This window comes from Delphinus delphis, chromosome 15 (assembly GCF_949987515.2).
Source record: "Delphinus delphis chromosome 15, mDelDel1.2, whole genome shotgun sequence".
Lineage (NCBI taxonomy): Eukaryota > Metazoa > Chordata > Mammalia > Artiodactyla > Delphinidae > Delphinus > Delphinus delphis.
Genome location: NC_082697.1, coordinates 14,352,789 through 14,368,558, shown reverse-complemented (window position 1 = coordinate 14,368,558; position 15,770 = coordinate 14,352,789). Strand labels below are relative to the sequence as shown.

The 15,770-nt window shown below is 53.1% G+C and overlaps 1 protein-coding gene across 1 annotated transcript in view; it reads right to left on the bottom strand.

Annotated features, from left to right (window-relative positions):
• The window catches only part of CDH22 (cadherin 22), a 124,374-nt gene that overhangs the window by 22,182 nt on the left and 86,422 nt on the right, over positions 1 to 15,770 (bottom strand). The window contains exons 5-7 of the mRNA XM_060032676.1: positions 15,580 to 15,747; positions 10,654 to 10,847; positions 7,894 to 8,147 (exon numbers count right to left, since the gene is read on the bottom strand). Of these exons, the coding sequence (XP_059888659.1) occupies positions 7,894 to 8,147; positions 10,654 to 10,847; positions 15,580 to 15,747 (616 nt within the window). The remainder of the gene's footprint in view (positions 1 to 7,893; positions 8,148 to 10,653; positions 10,848 to 15,579; positions 15,748 to 15,770) is intronic.

The following is a 15,770-nucleotide window of genomic DNA, read 5'->3' as shown; positions in this document are numbered from 1 at the left end:
ACACATGTCTCGGGAGGCGGCGGCCCAGAGAGGCCCTGCCAGCTCTCTCCGCCGCTTCCCGGCGCTGATAACACGGGAGGGGGCGCCGCCAGGCTGCACGGCCGACGAAGGCCCCTAATGCCTAGCAAGGGCTCTTTGTGAAGCGGGGACAAAGGAGCGTGGTGGGGTGGGGCTCCGCCCCAGCGGGGCGCCCCTCCCACTTCCACCAGCAGAAGGAAAGGGGCCCTTCCCCCATCTTCCAGAGCGGGGAAACTGAGGATACCAGAAACACCCTCTGTGGGAACCCGAAGCCCTGAGATGACCCTTCAGTGGGGCCTTGGCTGCATTACCAAACCTCTCTGGGCCTCAGTTTCCTCATCTGTTGAATGGGGATAATGATGTCCAGTGGGACTGCACAGATCTGGGAGCAGCTGGAGCTGGCTTTGAATCCTCTGCTTCTTATTCCACCTGTGTGACCTTGGACAAGTCACTGGACCTCTTTGGCCTCTGTTTGGTTGTCTGGAAAATAGGGTGATTCATACTCACCTCACACTGGTGTGGGTTAGAGGAAGTAATTCATGGAACTGGGCAGAGGTGACAGCCCTTATTTTCATATTCACTGTTGTAGTGGAAGTGGAGGCTCGTGTCAAACTGAAAAGGCCTGGGCACGTGGGTGTAGTGGGCATCTCCTGAGTCCCTAGTTTATTGCCCCTTCCTGTCCCTAAGCTGCTAAGCCTATATTCTCCTTGGCCCTGATCAGCCTGGGTCCTCCTGACCTGGGTGAAAGTGTGTGGGGAGGTTCAGATCCAAGATGACAATTCCTCTCACCGGTATAGCTCTTAGCAGTTTGTAGCTTACTTTTCCGCCAGCCATCCCTCCCTTCGTTCCTTTATGCCTAAACATTAACTGAGTGCCTTCTCTGTGCTGCTATGTGCTAAGCCCTGGGGATAAAATGGCAAACAAGACAGACAATGTCCATCCCTGCCTGGCATCTTGTGAGGCTGATGTGATCTCACCCCATTTTGCAGATGGAGACACTGAGGCTCAGAGAGGAAACTTGCCAAGCTTAGGGCTGCCAAGTACGGTTGTGCAGGTTGTGCCCTGCACAGAGTTAACAGGCGGAAGAGGGGGAGTGGGGGTGAAGTCCAGGCAGTGTTCCGCTTGCCCAGCCATGTGTCCTAGCCCAGGGAGCATCTTCTCAAAAGGCGACTTTTTTCTTATTTACGAAAGGTACCATATGGGCTAGTGATAACCCTGCCCAAGGTTGCACAGGGACTGTCACAGAATTGGAATCTGGACCCCAATATGGGCCTCTACACCCAGAGTTCTTTCTAGCGCACTGAACCATCCAAAGTGGCAATGCATGGAGTCTCAGGTTGCCTTTGCCCCAAGCCTGGCCTGTCGGATGTTTGGGTCCAAAGGAGGTAGAACCAGACTCTGAGTAGCGTCAGCTCAGCTGGAAGGAACGTGGAGACCTCCTCCTGATTTTACAGGTGGGAGAAGTGAGTCCAGGAGAGAGCCAGGGGCATGACCTAGCCTGGGGCTCCTGATCACCTGGTCAGGGCTGGGCGTGAGGCCAGGCTGGTGGGAGGATGCCCACCGCCTTCTTGTTTCTCCTCCCCTCTCGGCTCAGACCTGTTTGCTCTCTTCTCCCTCCTCCTCCCAGTTCTTTTCTGTTCCCTCCTGGAGGGGAAGGGGGTCTGGAATCTAAGTGGAGGCAGCTGTTCCCAAGGCCATGGGGCGGGAGCCGCGGGGAGCCTCCGTTAACCAGCTAAAGACTTGGGGCTGCAGGTCAGTGTGGCCGCTGAGCCCAGGTGGCTTTGTTCCAGCTCAGGGAGCCAGCGAGTGAATGGGAGGGAGGGGCGGAGGGCGTGGTATGTGGCAAGGAGTGTGGCCTGGCAGATGTGGGGGGCAGCGGGGGACGCTCGTGTACCCCTCACGTGTAGGTGCAAGAGTTGTGTGTCTGTGTTGTGGGTGGAAACTGGTGTGTGACGCTGTGTTGCAGTTGGAAGGTACAAGAGGCAGCCGCTCAGCCCTGGGTCTGGATCCATGATGTCCCCGGACAAGTCACTGCATCTTTGAGCCTTAATTTTCAGCGAAATGGAACCGATTTTACTCCCACCTTGCAACTGGTTGGGAGGATTAAGTGCCTAGCTAGGGGACAGGTGCCTAGTTGGGTTCCAGGAAAATGACTCCCGGAGTGAGAACTACTGTTATTCTAATGAGCGTTCCGAAATGTCTGGTAAGGGGGACACAGGTGACCCTTCAACCCAGTGTGTGGTCTGTGTGCCTGGGGGTGGGAGGCACCATGTATGGACATGGCAGCATTGCCAGCGGTCTGAGAAGGACAGGAGGCATCCGTGGTCTAGAAGGTTCTGCTCAGTTCTCACTGCCCTACTTCTCATTTGGTCAGCCAGGATCTGAAGGGCAGGAAGGGGAACAGCAGCTGGTGTGGGTGGAAGAGTACAGTGACAGAGTATGGGTATGTGTCTGCTAGTGTGTATGTGCGTGTGCACACGTGCAAAGAAAGCCTGGGAATGACGGTCAGGAGTGCGGATCTGGTGGCCATCTGGCTAGGTTTGAAACCTAGCTGTGTGACGCTGAGCAAGTCACTTAACCTCTCTGGTCTTTGGTTCCCTCTTAGAAATGGCGCTAATAATAACACCTACCTCACAGGGTGGTTGTGAGGATTAGACAAGTACTACCAATAAAACACTTTTAACAGCGCTGGGCACCTAGCACATGACGTATGGATTAGCTCTTATTTTTATTTTACTTTGTGACAGGCCTGTGTAAGGGCTTCACATGCACGAGCTCCTCCAGTCCTTGCAGATAACAGTCATCACTGCCGCTGCCGTTTTACACATGAGGAAGCTGAGGCTCAGAGAAGCCAGGTGCCTCGCCCTGGGTCAAAAGGACTGGTTAGTGGCAGAGCCAAGTTCCCAAGCCACGTCTGTCTGTCCAGATTCCCAGATCTAACTAAGGGCACCCTCCTGAGGGCCAGCCAGGTATACCTGTGGGTGCTCCCACACCCTGGGCATGGCACAAAACGCTGCTGCTGTCAAGGTCAGGGTGAGAGAAGTGGGGAGGGTACTTCTTCCTGCCTTGAGTGCATGTGGGTTTTCTCCACATAAATATGTGCATAGATAGCTCACACAGGCATGACAGATAGGAAAGTCTGCAGATTCATGTGTGTCCAGGCTGCCCGGTGCTCCTGTGTCCAGGCTCGTGTACATGCAGCAGGCTGAATGTTGCGGCCCCCACCTGAGCTACTAGTGGGGGAAACTCTTCAGATGCAAAAGGGGCTGCTCCCCTGACCCGGGGATTCTTCTCTGCTCACCCCATTCTGTCTTCGACTCTTTCCCCTCCCCCTAACCCTTTTAAAGCACACACTCAAAGCCTGCACATGACACCTAGAAATTTGTGTGTGGTTAGTTCTGGTTGCAGAATGAAGGGGAGAAACAGGTGTCCAGAGCACCGAGAAAAATGGTAATGTTCATTTCCTGAGGACCTATTATGTACCAAACACTTAATCCTCCCTCTAATCCCGGTACCACCGAGCGTAGAACCTGGTCCATGATAGACATTTAGTACCTATTTTTTTGAATAAATGAATGAGGCAAGAACTACCATGACACCCATTTTAGAGATGGGAAAACTGAGGCTTGGAGTGGGTGCAGTGATTTTCCCACAATTCTACAACTGAGCTAGGATTCATGATTCTAAAGTGCATGTACTTTCTGCTGCACCCCACTGTGGACTGCTGGGAGGAAATGAAGTGTTTACTCTCTCTCTGGTCCAGTGTGGGCTTTCCTGTTTTTTGGCATTCAAGGAAGACTCACGAGGGGGCTGGGGCTGGTAGGGCTGGGGCTGGGCTGATAAACAGACGGTCTATCTGCAAGGCTGCCTAATCCAGGCATGGGCCCATCTGAGCCCTCTCCTCCTCCTCTCAAAAGCCTTCCAAGACTTCCCACTGCCTAGGGATAAAGTCCCACACCTTCATCTGACATTCAAGGCCCTTCACAGCTTGTCCCCAAGTGCCCCCCCATGACCTCATCTCCAGCCCACCCCCCTCACGTGAGCTCATCCAGCTGACCTCCCTGCCCCTGAACTTAACCTCCTGGCTCCATGATTCTGTTCCTGCCACCAGGCCCTCACTATCACTCCACCCTGGAGTGCTGTCCTCCCATTCCAACCTCGTCCTCTTCATCCTTGCTCGGGGGCCATCCCTCCTTGGTGCCCAGAGTCCTTGCCCCTGCTTGGAGCTCCTTAGTCCTTAGCCCCTGCCTCAGCCCACTCAGGCTTAGATCTGTCACTAGATTCACTCACACGGGGCCCCAGCCTTCGCCCCCATCTGACTCTCTGGGCCTCACGCACAGGGAAGGGCACAGTGTAAGGTTGGAAATAGTTCTAACTAAAAAGAGAGTCAGAAGCAGGAGTGAAATGGCAGGAGGCTGGACTCAAGAAGCAGACAATCATGGGTTAAATCTCATTCCTTCCCCTTTCAGGCCAAGTGACACTGGGAGACTCGCTTCTCCTCTCAGACCCTCAGTTCCTTCATCTGTAGAATGAGTTAACTACATCCTGAGGGCCAAACGCCACAGTATGAGGCATCTTCCACTCTCTCCAGTGCAGCGACTCAGAAAAACCACTCTGTACATCTGTATTTCTGTATTTCCAAGGTGCCTACTATGCTAGGCAAAATCTCCCAGGATACCACTTCATTTCCAGGAACGCACTAAGCTTGTTCCTGCCTCTGGACCTTTGCACTTGCTGTTCCTTCTACCTGGACAGCGCTTCCACACATCTTTGTTTGGGTGGCTCTCTCTTGATCATTCTGATGTGAACACATCTGCCAGCTCCTTGACAACTTAAGCCAAAGTAGCCCCCTGTGGCCCCAATCCTCCTTATCCCATTACATAGTAGTTTATTTTCTTCATAGCTCTTATCAGCAATGATCGCTTTTAACCATTTGTTGATGTGTCTCAACAGCTACTTGTTGACTGTCTGCCCCCCGCAACGGCCCGCAAACTCCATGAGGGGAGGGACTGGGTCTTATCACCATTTCCCCATTTCTTGGGTCAGTGGCTGACATGACATGTCTCAATGCATAGGTGCTGAGTCTAGAACCTTTGGAACTGGGGGAGCTGGAATATAAGCTGGGCTCTGGGCCGCACAAGCGGCCTGTGAGGACCGCTTCTCTGGCCTCCCATTTCCACGCCTGTCCCCTGTGGACTGGGCGCCCCTCTCCAGCTCTGCCCGTGGCTGAGTCATCTCAGGCCTGGCTCAGGGCTGGGCATGGAGGAGGAGTTGGGTAAATGTTTGTCGTATGAAATTGGACCTGTCTCAAGCTCCTCACCGCCTCCACATCTGAGGGGCCCCAGGGAAGAGGCAGCAAAGAGAGATGAAAAGAGGTGAGAGCAGGTTTCCAAGTTGGCCCTTTCAGTGCAGATAAAAGCAGGGGTGGGGGGAGGGAGGTCAACGGAGAGTGGGAGGGAGAGGACTGAGAGGGGGTGTGGAGAGCTGTACTGGAGAGGAGGGGGCCAGGCAGACTGAAGCAGGGACCTGGGAGGCAAGGATGAGGCTCCTACTGCTGGTTCTTAACTCCTCCCCTCCCTGGGCCTGAGTTTCCTGCCAAACATGGGTGATAATGCCCTCCTGGGAGAGGTCTGGGCTGAGCCCAAGGCTGATGGGGATGTTTAAAGACTGTACCTACCAGTAGCAGGGATGGAAGGGCGGTGGAGGAGTTCAGAGGCAGTGGAGGGCAGTTTTGGCCTTGAGAAGGGTGAAGGCAGCCCAGGAGGCATTCTGGACCTCTGGACCAGTCTGAGCCCCTTGGCCTACCTTTGAGGCCCGTCAGACTTCTCTCACTAGCTCATCTCCCTCCGCCTCCTGTAGCTATCACAGTCTACTGTTTTCCAGGCACACCTACCACTCCCCTGCCTGCATACGCCTGCACCCGGGAATGGCCTTCTCTTCATAGTTATACCTGACCAGGCTCAGGTATCCAGCTTAGTTCAATTCCTCCCTCCTCCAAGAAGTCTTTCTAGACCCCTGAGGGTAGCTCCTAGTCTGGAAGTGCATGGGTAGTTAAGCAGGATGGCATCTTTGTGTCCTCACCTCGGGTTGCCATGTAAGGTTGCACAGCCTGTGCACTGTACAAATCTGAGCCGTTCACACGGATGATGGTGGGAATGTCACGCATCTGGAGTTATGTGATGCAGAGATCCTCAAAGTAACTTCCCTTCCCTCTTTCTCCAATGCTCAGCACAGAGCTAGGCACACAGTTGCCTGAGGGATCATTCACTGACTATATAACAGGGGTTTTAGGGAAAAAGCAGGAAGCTACAGGCTCTTTTTCTCCTCCATCCAACAATGGCCATCCGCCCCACCCCGACCTTCTCCTCTGGATCACTTTCTATCTGACATTCTTCCAACCTGGGCCACAGTCAGGGACTCCCTAACCGCTGCAGCTCTCAAACCCTTCCTGGGACACTGATAGTGCCGCAGCATCCCCTCCCCTCCACCCACCTGCCCTGCTCACTGCTCTGCCTCTCTCTCTGTGTCTGATTCTATTTCTTCCCCTTTCTGGCTTTCTCTCCAAGTCTCCTCTCTCTGTTCCTACAGTGCCAGGTAGGTCCCTCTGTCCTTTAGTTACTCCTGCCCTCTTTCCACCGGCTCTCCTCCTTCTCTGGTCACTTCCTCTCATTGTTGGTCTCGCTACCCCTCCATGAGTCTCTCTCTTTTCTCAGTCTTTCTCTGATGTTACATGTCATTCATTCACCATGCGTCAGGGAGTGTCCACCGAGCGCTAGGCAGTGGGTGAGGTGCTGGGGTACAGCCGTGAACACAGACATGCATCCCTACCCTCCTGGTGTTTATCTTTTAGGGGGGGTACAAACGAAGTCATCAGGAAAATGGATACGAAGTGTGGGGACAGGTTGGGGTGGGGTTGACATTTTAGAAAGAGTGGTTGGGGAAGGTTGCACTGAGAAGCTGATGCTTGAGGAAAGTCCTGGAAGAAGTGAAAGGACCAACCATGGGGATATTAAGGGGGAGAACATTCCAAGCAAAGCGATCAGGCGCTGCAAAGGCCCTGGGGTAGAGGCGGGCTGGGTGTATCTGCGGAGCTGGGCGGAGGCCAGTGTGGCTGAGCAGAGTGAACCAGGGAAGGAGGGTCGTGGGAGGTGATGTCTGAGAGGTTACAGTGAGGCCACACCGCATAGGGTCTGGGGGGCACTGTGAGGGTCTGGGCTTTTATCCTGAGCCCGAGAGGTGCCTTTGGAGGGCTTTGAGCAGAGGAGGGCCACGCTCTGATTTACATTTGGGTGGGATCAGTCTAGCTCCTGTGCCCATTCTAGACTGAAGAGGTGTGAGGACACAAGCAGGGAGTCCAGCGAGGAGGTGGTAATCCAGGCAGGAGAAAGAGGTGGCTTGGACCAGAGTGGCAGCAGCGGAGGAGGTGAGAAATGGTCTGATTCTGCTGATGATTTTAAAGCAGGGATGACAGGGGCTGCTGATGGACTGGAGGGAGGTGTGAGAGAAAAACAGAGCTCGAGGATGGTTTTCAACATTTTTGACCTGAAAAGCTGAAAGGATGAAATTATCTTTTTTTTTTTTGGTGGAGGACTGAGGTTGAGCCCAGGTCACTGTGTTGTGTCTGTCACACCTGGTTCTCTCCTTATCCTGGGTCCCTTGTCTCTCTGCGACTGTTCTCTAACCTGTTTCCTTTGTCTCCTTGGCTCCCGGCCTGTTTCTCTCCATCTCTGTGTCCATCTCTCTCTCTCCCCTCCCCCCACACCATCTTTTCCCCCTCCCCTCCCCGCCCTGCCCCCTCCCCCTCTGCCCGCCGTCTGTCCGAGGGCGCTGACGGGGTAGCAGGCAGCAGGCGTCGGCCCCGGGCGGGGGTCTCACCGGACGGGCCGGTTGGCGGCGTCGGGGTCCCGCGCCGTCACCACGACGACCAGGGAGCCCACCTGCGCGTCCTCCTGTACCTCCAGGAGGCCGGAGGGCTGCTGGAACTCGGGGGGCTCGTCCACGTCGGTCACGGCCACACGCACGATCGCCTGGTCGCGGAACGTGCCCAGGTCAGCGAAGCGGGGGTCCACGAACTTGTTGAGCGCCTCCAGGACCACGGTGTGCACGGGCTGGGACTCGAAGTCCAGGCGCTGGTGGGGAGGAAGCAGAGGGCCGGTGAGTGGGTTGGGGTCTGCTCAACACCTCCGGGCGGACAGATCCTAAGTCAGGGGGGATGGGCCCCGAGAGGGCGGAGCTGGCCCAAGGTGACAGTTGACTCAGCAGGGCCTCCGGAGTATCAGGCTGCACCCCGGAACCGGCTGTCCAAGACCCAGACCAACCCTCTCTGGTTACAAGTGGAGAAAGTAAGGCCCTGCTGGGGACAGTCTTGTCCAGGGACACAGGGTCAAGTACTGATACCCAGACTTCCCGCTACAGAGCACAGTAGGTTGGGGCATTAATTTATTAATTTACAAAGCGCTATGTGCCTGTGTTCTAAACATAGTGGCTCATCTATTTTACAGCAACCCAAAGAGGCTTGTATTATTATTATCACATTTTACACACAAGGAAATCGACGCCCAGAAGGCTCTGTAACTTGCCCAAGGTCGGCTCCCAAGTCCCAGGCCCATGAGAGGAAAGGTACTGGATCCACGGCTGACTGGCTCTGTGTCTGCCGGCAGTCTATTTGGCCTCTCTGGGCCTCAGGTGGGAGGGTTAAATGACACGTTCCTGGTATATACTGGTGGCAGCTGCTAACGTGAGTTGAGCCTGATAAGCCTGGCTGCCTTGGAGCTTTCCTCCGAGATCTGGCTAAAGCCATGCTGAGCCCTGCTTCTCATCAGAGCGTGCTGGTGGGTGACCCTCTGATGGACAAGCTCCACGGCTGTACGGGTGCTGGCCTCCTAAGGACAATGCCTTAGAGCAAAGAGAGATGGCACTGGTGGAACCACAGGCACCTCCGTTACACGGTGGGGGAGCTATCTGAGCAGCAGGGCCACCTTCCTGGAGATCTGCCCTGTGTGTAGGGACCGTCCTTTCCTCTCAGAACCTCCCATCCCCCGCCCCCTTCTCCAGCAGCCAAAAAAAAAAAAAAAAAAAAAAGAAGGGCTACCTCCTGCCTCCTTCCTCCATCCTGTTGCCTGGGAAATCAGGATGCAGGGAGGCAGGCGCGGGCCTGGTCTGGGAGTGAGCGATGGGCTCTGGAGCTAGGTCATCCATCGGGCGGAGGCTCTGCTCCCTAAGCCAGCACTGACTCCACAGAGGCACCTCGGGCGCCACTGCTGGAGCAGGCGGGAGGGGGGCCCAAGAGCCAGGGAGGACAGGGGGGCAGGATAGAGGCAGCACTGTGGATGAGAGCAAATGCTGTGCTGGGGTCCCCAGGCTGGGCTTGGGGCCTGATTCTGTTGCTGTGTGATGCTGGGCTTCTCTGGGCCTCCAGTTCCCCATCTGTGAAATGGGCTCATCTTACAGTGAGGACAAATGGAGGTCAGAAGACTGAAAACCACTTAATGCTTAAAAGGGTGGATCCTGGAGCCAGACCGCCCGGACCCATAGCCCTACAACTGCTCTGTAAGATGCATGACCTTGGATGCAAATGTCTGAAGTTCTCAGGGCCTCAGTTTCTCATCTATAAAATGGGCAATAATAGTACTTCAGAGGGTCATTGTAGGGATCAATTGAGTTAATACATGGAAAGCAGTGGAAGGATTCCTGGCACAATGTAAACACTCATTATAAGTATTAGTATTATATTATTATCCTTGTTGAAGAAACTGGGAGTTTTCTCTATTCTCAAGCCCTCAAGGCCAGGTAGAGAGTTTGCTTATTGAGTGAACGAAGGGCCGTCGGGGGGCAGATGCTTCTGTGGGTCCCAGAGGGCAGAACCTGGGCTGATAGGAGCAGATTGAAGGAGACGGATTCTGGCTGAAGGGGAGGAGGAAGAGCTGGACGATGGTAGGGAGTGAGCATCCCATCCCCGGGCACGTACAAAGGCCTATGACCATTTGTGGGCCAGGGCAGGGGATTTAGACCTCCCATGGGACAGCAGGGTTGGAGCGGACAGGCTCAAAGGCCTGCGCGGCCCTGAGTTGCCAAGCCTGTGACCAAGTCCTGGAAGATGGATTTTTGCTTTTTTATTTGACCTCCGTCCGCTTTCCCTAGGGGTTGCTGACTTTGCTGTTTTAGCTTCTGGTTCCAAGGCTGGCCAGTGGGTGAGGAGGTTGTTAGACTCAGGAAGGAGAGGTGTGCTCTTGGGCAAGCCCTCTTACCTCTCTGAGCCTCTGTTTTCTCACTTGTAAAAATGGGCATAATATATTTCCTTCAGAGGGGAACATGAGGATTAAAGGAAACAATGAGTGTGAAGGGCCTGGTATGAACTTGAAGTAGCTCAGCATAGTGTTGAAGAGCACAGATTCAAATCTGGATTGAATCCTGGCTCTTGACAACTAGCTGTGCAACCTTGGACAAGTCACTTAACCTCTCTGTGCTTCATTTTCCCATTTGTAAAATGGGAATGACACCAGGTTGGTCCAGAGTTTCCGGAGAGACTTAATCCCTGGAGTGGAGTGGGGTGGGGATATTTGGCCACTCAACAGACCCCCTGACCCTGCTGCCCTGGGGTCTGCCTCCCCCACCCCTCCTGGGGCAGCCCCGCACCTTCTGCACTACGATGATGGCCTCCTGAGTGTCGCTGTCTGTGGTGACCTTGAACACATGGCCGCCGCTGCCGCTCTCCTCCCTGAGGTGGTAAGTCATGTCTGTGTTTTCGCCCACGTCTGAGTCCTCGGCCTTCACGCGTCCCACAGCTGTGCCGATGGGGGCCGACTCCTGAATGCTGAACTGGTACATCTCTGTAGGGAATACAGCTGTGAGCAGGGATGGAGTGACAGCCCCTCCCCCAGCTCCCACCAGCGCTAGGGGAGAGGAGGGGGGTGTCTCAGATGGGCTCCTTGGAGGGCAGTGTCTTAAAGGCGCTCCCTGCTTGGCCAGGACTGATGCTGGGAGAGGTGCGTCCCCTGCAGAAATGTGGGATGCAGTGCAAAGAGGAGGGTTTTAATTCTCACCCTGGCTTTATTCTCTGATTGACTTGGGAAAGTGCCTGCAGTTCTTTGGGACTCAGTGTCCCCATCTGCCCAGTGAAGGGACAGAGGAGCACAGTGATCAAGGCTAAGGCTCTAGAGTCAGTCCCAGCTGCGTAATCCCAAGCTTTGGTTTTCCTCATCTGTAGAATGGGAATAATAACAGTGCCTTCCTAACAGCACTGTTCATCCTGCAATTAACTCAGATGATGATGCCTGTCAATTGCTTAGCATAGGGCCCAACACCTGGTAGCTACCCAATAAATGGAACAAATTGCCTTAGAATAGTGGGGCTTCATGCTGATTTTTTGTTGCTGTTGATGTTAATGATATTGGTTCCTTCATTTCCACATATTTATTTAGTATCTATGATGTCCCAGATGCAGCTCTATGCACTGGGGTTCCAGCAACAAGCAAAACAGACCCAAATCCCAGGGCTCACAGTGCTTTCCTCTTAATGGAAGGAGAAAGACACTAAACAATCACATCAGTAAAACAGCAGGTCAAATGGTACTTTGGAGAAAAATAAAGCTGCGAAGGGAAATGGGAGTGATGATGATGGTGTGTGTGGAGTTTTAAATAACGCAATTGAGGAAAAGACGACATTTCTGCAAAAGTCTGAGGGAGGTGAGGGAGTGAGTCAAGCAGATATTTCAGAAGGAGCATTCCAGACAGAGGGAACAGCAGGTGCAAAGGCCCTGAGGTGGGTGCAATGCCTGGCGTGTTTGAAGAATGGCAAGATGACCATTGTGGCCAGAGGAGGTGGGGAAGCAGGGGGAAACCAGAAGGAATGAGGGTCAGGTGGGACGCAAACAGCTCCCTGCTCTCCTCCCAGAGCCGAGATGAAGGTGAGGGTGATTTGCTAAATGATGGGCCAGCAGGGGTTGTGGAGATGGGGATGTGTCTCTTGGGACCCCCTCTGGTCTGGATACCCTTGTGTGGAGTGGCTGCCTCTGGTTCACTGTCACATAAACAGCCGGGCTGGGGGGCGCTTTAACACAAGCTGACCTCGCCGCTCCCCTGCGTTCGTCCTTGCCATAGCTCACCGCTGCCCTTGGGATGGAGTTGTACAAGCCCCTTGGCCTGCCCTGCAAGATGCCTGCTGCCTGGCCCCTGCTGACTTCTGCAGCCTCGTGCCCGCAACCGCCTACCCTAACTTGAGCTTCAGTCGGGCTGAAGTTCTTGTCATTCCTTCAGGATGACTTGCTCTGTCCCACCTCTAGACATTCCCTTTCTTTATTCTCCTCTCTGCCCTCACCTCCCCTGTTCCTACTCATTTTTAGTCTCACTGAATATTACCTCCAACAGGGAAGCTTCCCAGACCTCCAGGCTCTGTTCCTGTGTGTCTAGGGCCCCCGAGCTCATCCCATTGTAAGGATTACTGCATTTCCCTATCATTTTCTGTCTATTCTCTCTCCCTCTCTCTCTCCCCCTCCCTCCCTCAGGGGTGTGAGCTCCGGCAAGGCAGGGACCACATCCCTTATTCATCAGGCATTCCCGGTGCCGGCAGAACACCAGCCTGTCACATAAGTGAAATGTGTGAGTGACTAGTGAGTGAATGAATGAAAAGCAGCATGAGATACTAGTATACACTCACCAGATTAACACAAATGAAAGAATCTGACAGTACTAACTGTCGGTGAGGATATGGTACAATGGACACATGCATTTCTTCGTGGGGGAAAACAATTTGGCTTTATTTAGTAAAATTGAAGATGAGTTTATTCTGCTCCTCTGTACACCACAGAAATGTATGCAAAATGGCACTAGGGCACATGAAACAATGTTCAAAGCAGTTGAACATTATCTATATATATAGAGAGAGCAATTATATCCTCTATAATAGCCTCAAACTGGAAACAACCCAAATGTCCACTGACAGGAGAATAGATAAATCATGGAATACTATACAGCAGTGAAAATGAATAAATTATAGCTACAAGCAACAACATGTGATTTCACAAACATAATTTGGAGAGAAAAAAAAGCAAGACACAAATCATTTGTATTGTGTGGCTCCATTTAGATAAGGTTAAAAAACATGAAATTAAACTAAATGTTAGGCGATGCCTACATGGGTGAATCAACCCTAAAGGAATGGATAAAGAAGATGTGGTATATATATACACAATGAAATACTACTCAGCCATAAAAAAGAATGAAATTTTGCCATTTGCAGCAACATGGATGGACTTACAATGCATTATGCTAAGTGAAATAAGTCAGACAGAAAAAGAAAAATACTGTATGATATCGCTTATATGGGGAATCTAAAAAATATAACAGGGCTTCCCTGTGGCGCAGTGGTTGAGAATCTGCCTGCCAATGCAGGGGACACGGGTTCGAGCCCTAGTCTGGGAAGATCCCACATGCCGTGGAGCAACTAGGCCCGTGAGCCACAACTACTGAGCCTGCGTGTCTGGAGCTTGTGCTCCGCAACAAGAGAGGCCGCGACAGTGAGAGGCCCGCGCACCGCGATGAAGAGAGGCCCCCGTTCGCCGCAACTAGACAAAGCCCTCGCACAGAAACGAAGACCCAACACAGCCAAAAATAAATAAATAAATAAAAATTTAAAAAATATAACAAACTAGTGAATATAATAAAAAAGAAGCAGACTCACAGATATAGAGAACAAACCAGTGGTTACCAAGGGGGAGAGGGAAGGAGGAAGGGTCAAGATAGGAGGAGGGGATTAAGAGGTACAAATTATTAGGTTTAAAATAAGCTACACGGATATATTGTACAACACAGGGAATATAGCAAATAATTTGTAATAACTATAAATGGAGTATAACCTTTAAAACTTGCAAATCACCATATTGTGCACCTATGATTTATATAATATTATACATCAACTACACTTCAAGCAAAAAGAAAAGCAAGGAGATGATCACAAAAGCAGATGGAAGTTAACTCCGGAGGAGGGTTTGGGGGGAGAAGTTATGATCAAGAAAGGGCTTGAGAGTGGCATGGACATATACAGACTACCAAATGTAAAATAGATAGCTAGTGGGAAGCAGCCGCGTAGCACAGGGAGATCAGCTCGGTGCTTTGCGACCACCTAGAGGGGTGGGATAGGGAAGGTGAGAGGGAAACACAAGAGGGAGGGGATATGGGGATACATGTATACGTATAGCTGATTCACTTTGTGATACAGCAGAAACAAACACATCATTGTAAAGCAATTATACTCCAATAAAGATGTTAAAAAAATTAAAAAATAAAATAAAGGAATAGCTGGATGGGAAAAAAAAGAGAAGGGGCTTTTGGTGGCTTCTGGGGTCCTGGCTGGTGGTTACAGGAGTGTTTGCTTTGTAATTATTTGTCGAACTGGACGTTTCTATTTTACGTACTTCTGTTTGTGTATTTCACAATAAAGAAAGAATGAAGGAGTACATGAATGAATAAACAGGAGTCTTCTGGGGGACCCTGGCCCCTCTGCTCTGCCCTACCCCTTCTGGCTCAGGGCTGGCACAGAGCATCACACAGCTGGGCAGAAGACTGGGTGGTCCCCGCCCCTCCACACGGTGCTTTGAAGCTTCCCATCGGTGAGTGGGGCTGGGCTGGAGGAGTGGCTGGGGGCGGCTGCCATACCAGGCTCCCTGGCAACGATGTGGAGCTGGCTGGCCGGCTCTGCCCACCCCGCTGTGCGTCTGGACTGAGGCGCTCAGGCTGCGATGTGCTCTCAGCTAAGGGATTGGATTCCCTTATCTCTCGGGGGTCAGTCCCCTGTGGCGGGGCCTAATGTGAGAGCAGCAGACCTCAAGTAATGACTTGCCCGATAGGAATCAGCCCAGCTCCCCACGGCATTTAGTCTCTGCCAGCTTCGGCGGCTTCTCACTCGGCTCAGCCCGAACCTGGGACAGAGGGGCTGGCTGGGCTGATGGGGTGGTGGGGGGCTGAGTCAGAGAAGCCGCCTCCACCCTGTTGTGCCTGGGGAGGCAGAGAGTGGAAAGGCCTCCTAGTTCAGGAGCACGGAATCCTGCCCTCCAGGCTCAGAGGAAAAGGGTAAGACCTGTCACGCCAGACCTTGGCATCTCCATGCACAATTATAGGTGTCACTCAGCTTGGGCATGGCTGCAGCCTCTGTCTACATCCCTAAGATATCCTTGTATCTGTCCTCCCACCTCCAATGTCCCTTTGCAAGCCTGGGTCAGTAGCAGATCACACACACAATAAGCAGGACAGGGGTGTGTGCAAGGGCCGGTCGGGGTGGGTGGACAGACGGGGCTCACTCTTGGCAGGAAGCAAGGTGAGGGGTGGCAAGGTAACCGCGTTACTTGGATGTATGGAAAATCAGACGACTTTGAGGCCGTCCCCTGCAAGAAGAGTGGCTGGAGGGGCAGGGGGTACGTGGGTGACTCGGATGGATGTACACAGACAGATGGGGGAGCTCCTCTATGGCGGGAAGCCTACAAGGCAGCTCGGGGTCAGTGGGTGGCTTGGAGGGATGACCAGACAGACACACGGATCTGCCTCCTCCCTCTGGGAAGGCCTCACTCACTCTGCGGGAACCGGGGAGGGTTGTCGTTGACGTCGGTGACCACGATGGTGACAGTTGTGGAGCCGGAGAGGCCGCCCAGCTGGCCCGCCATGTCTGTGGCCTGGATCACCACCTCGTAGCGCTCCTGGCTCTCGCGGTCAAGGTCAGGCACGGCCGTCCGGATCACGCCTGTGGATGAGGGAGGGTGAGGC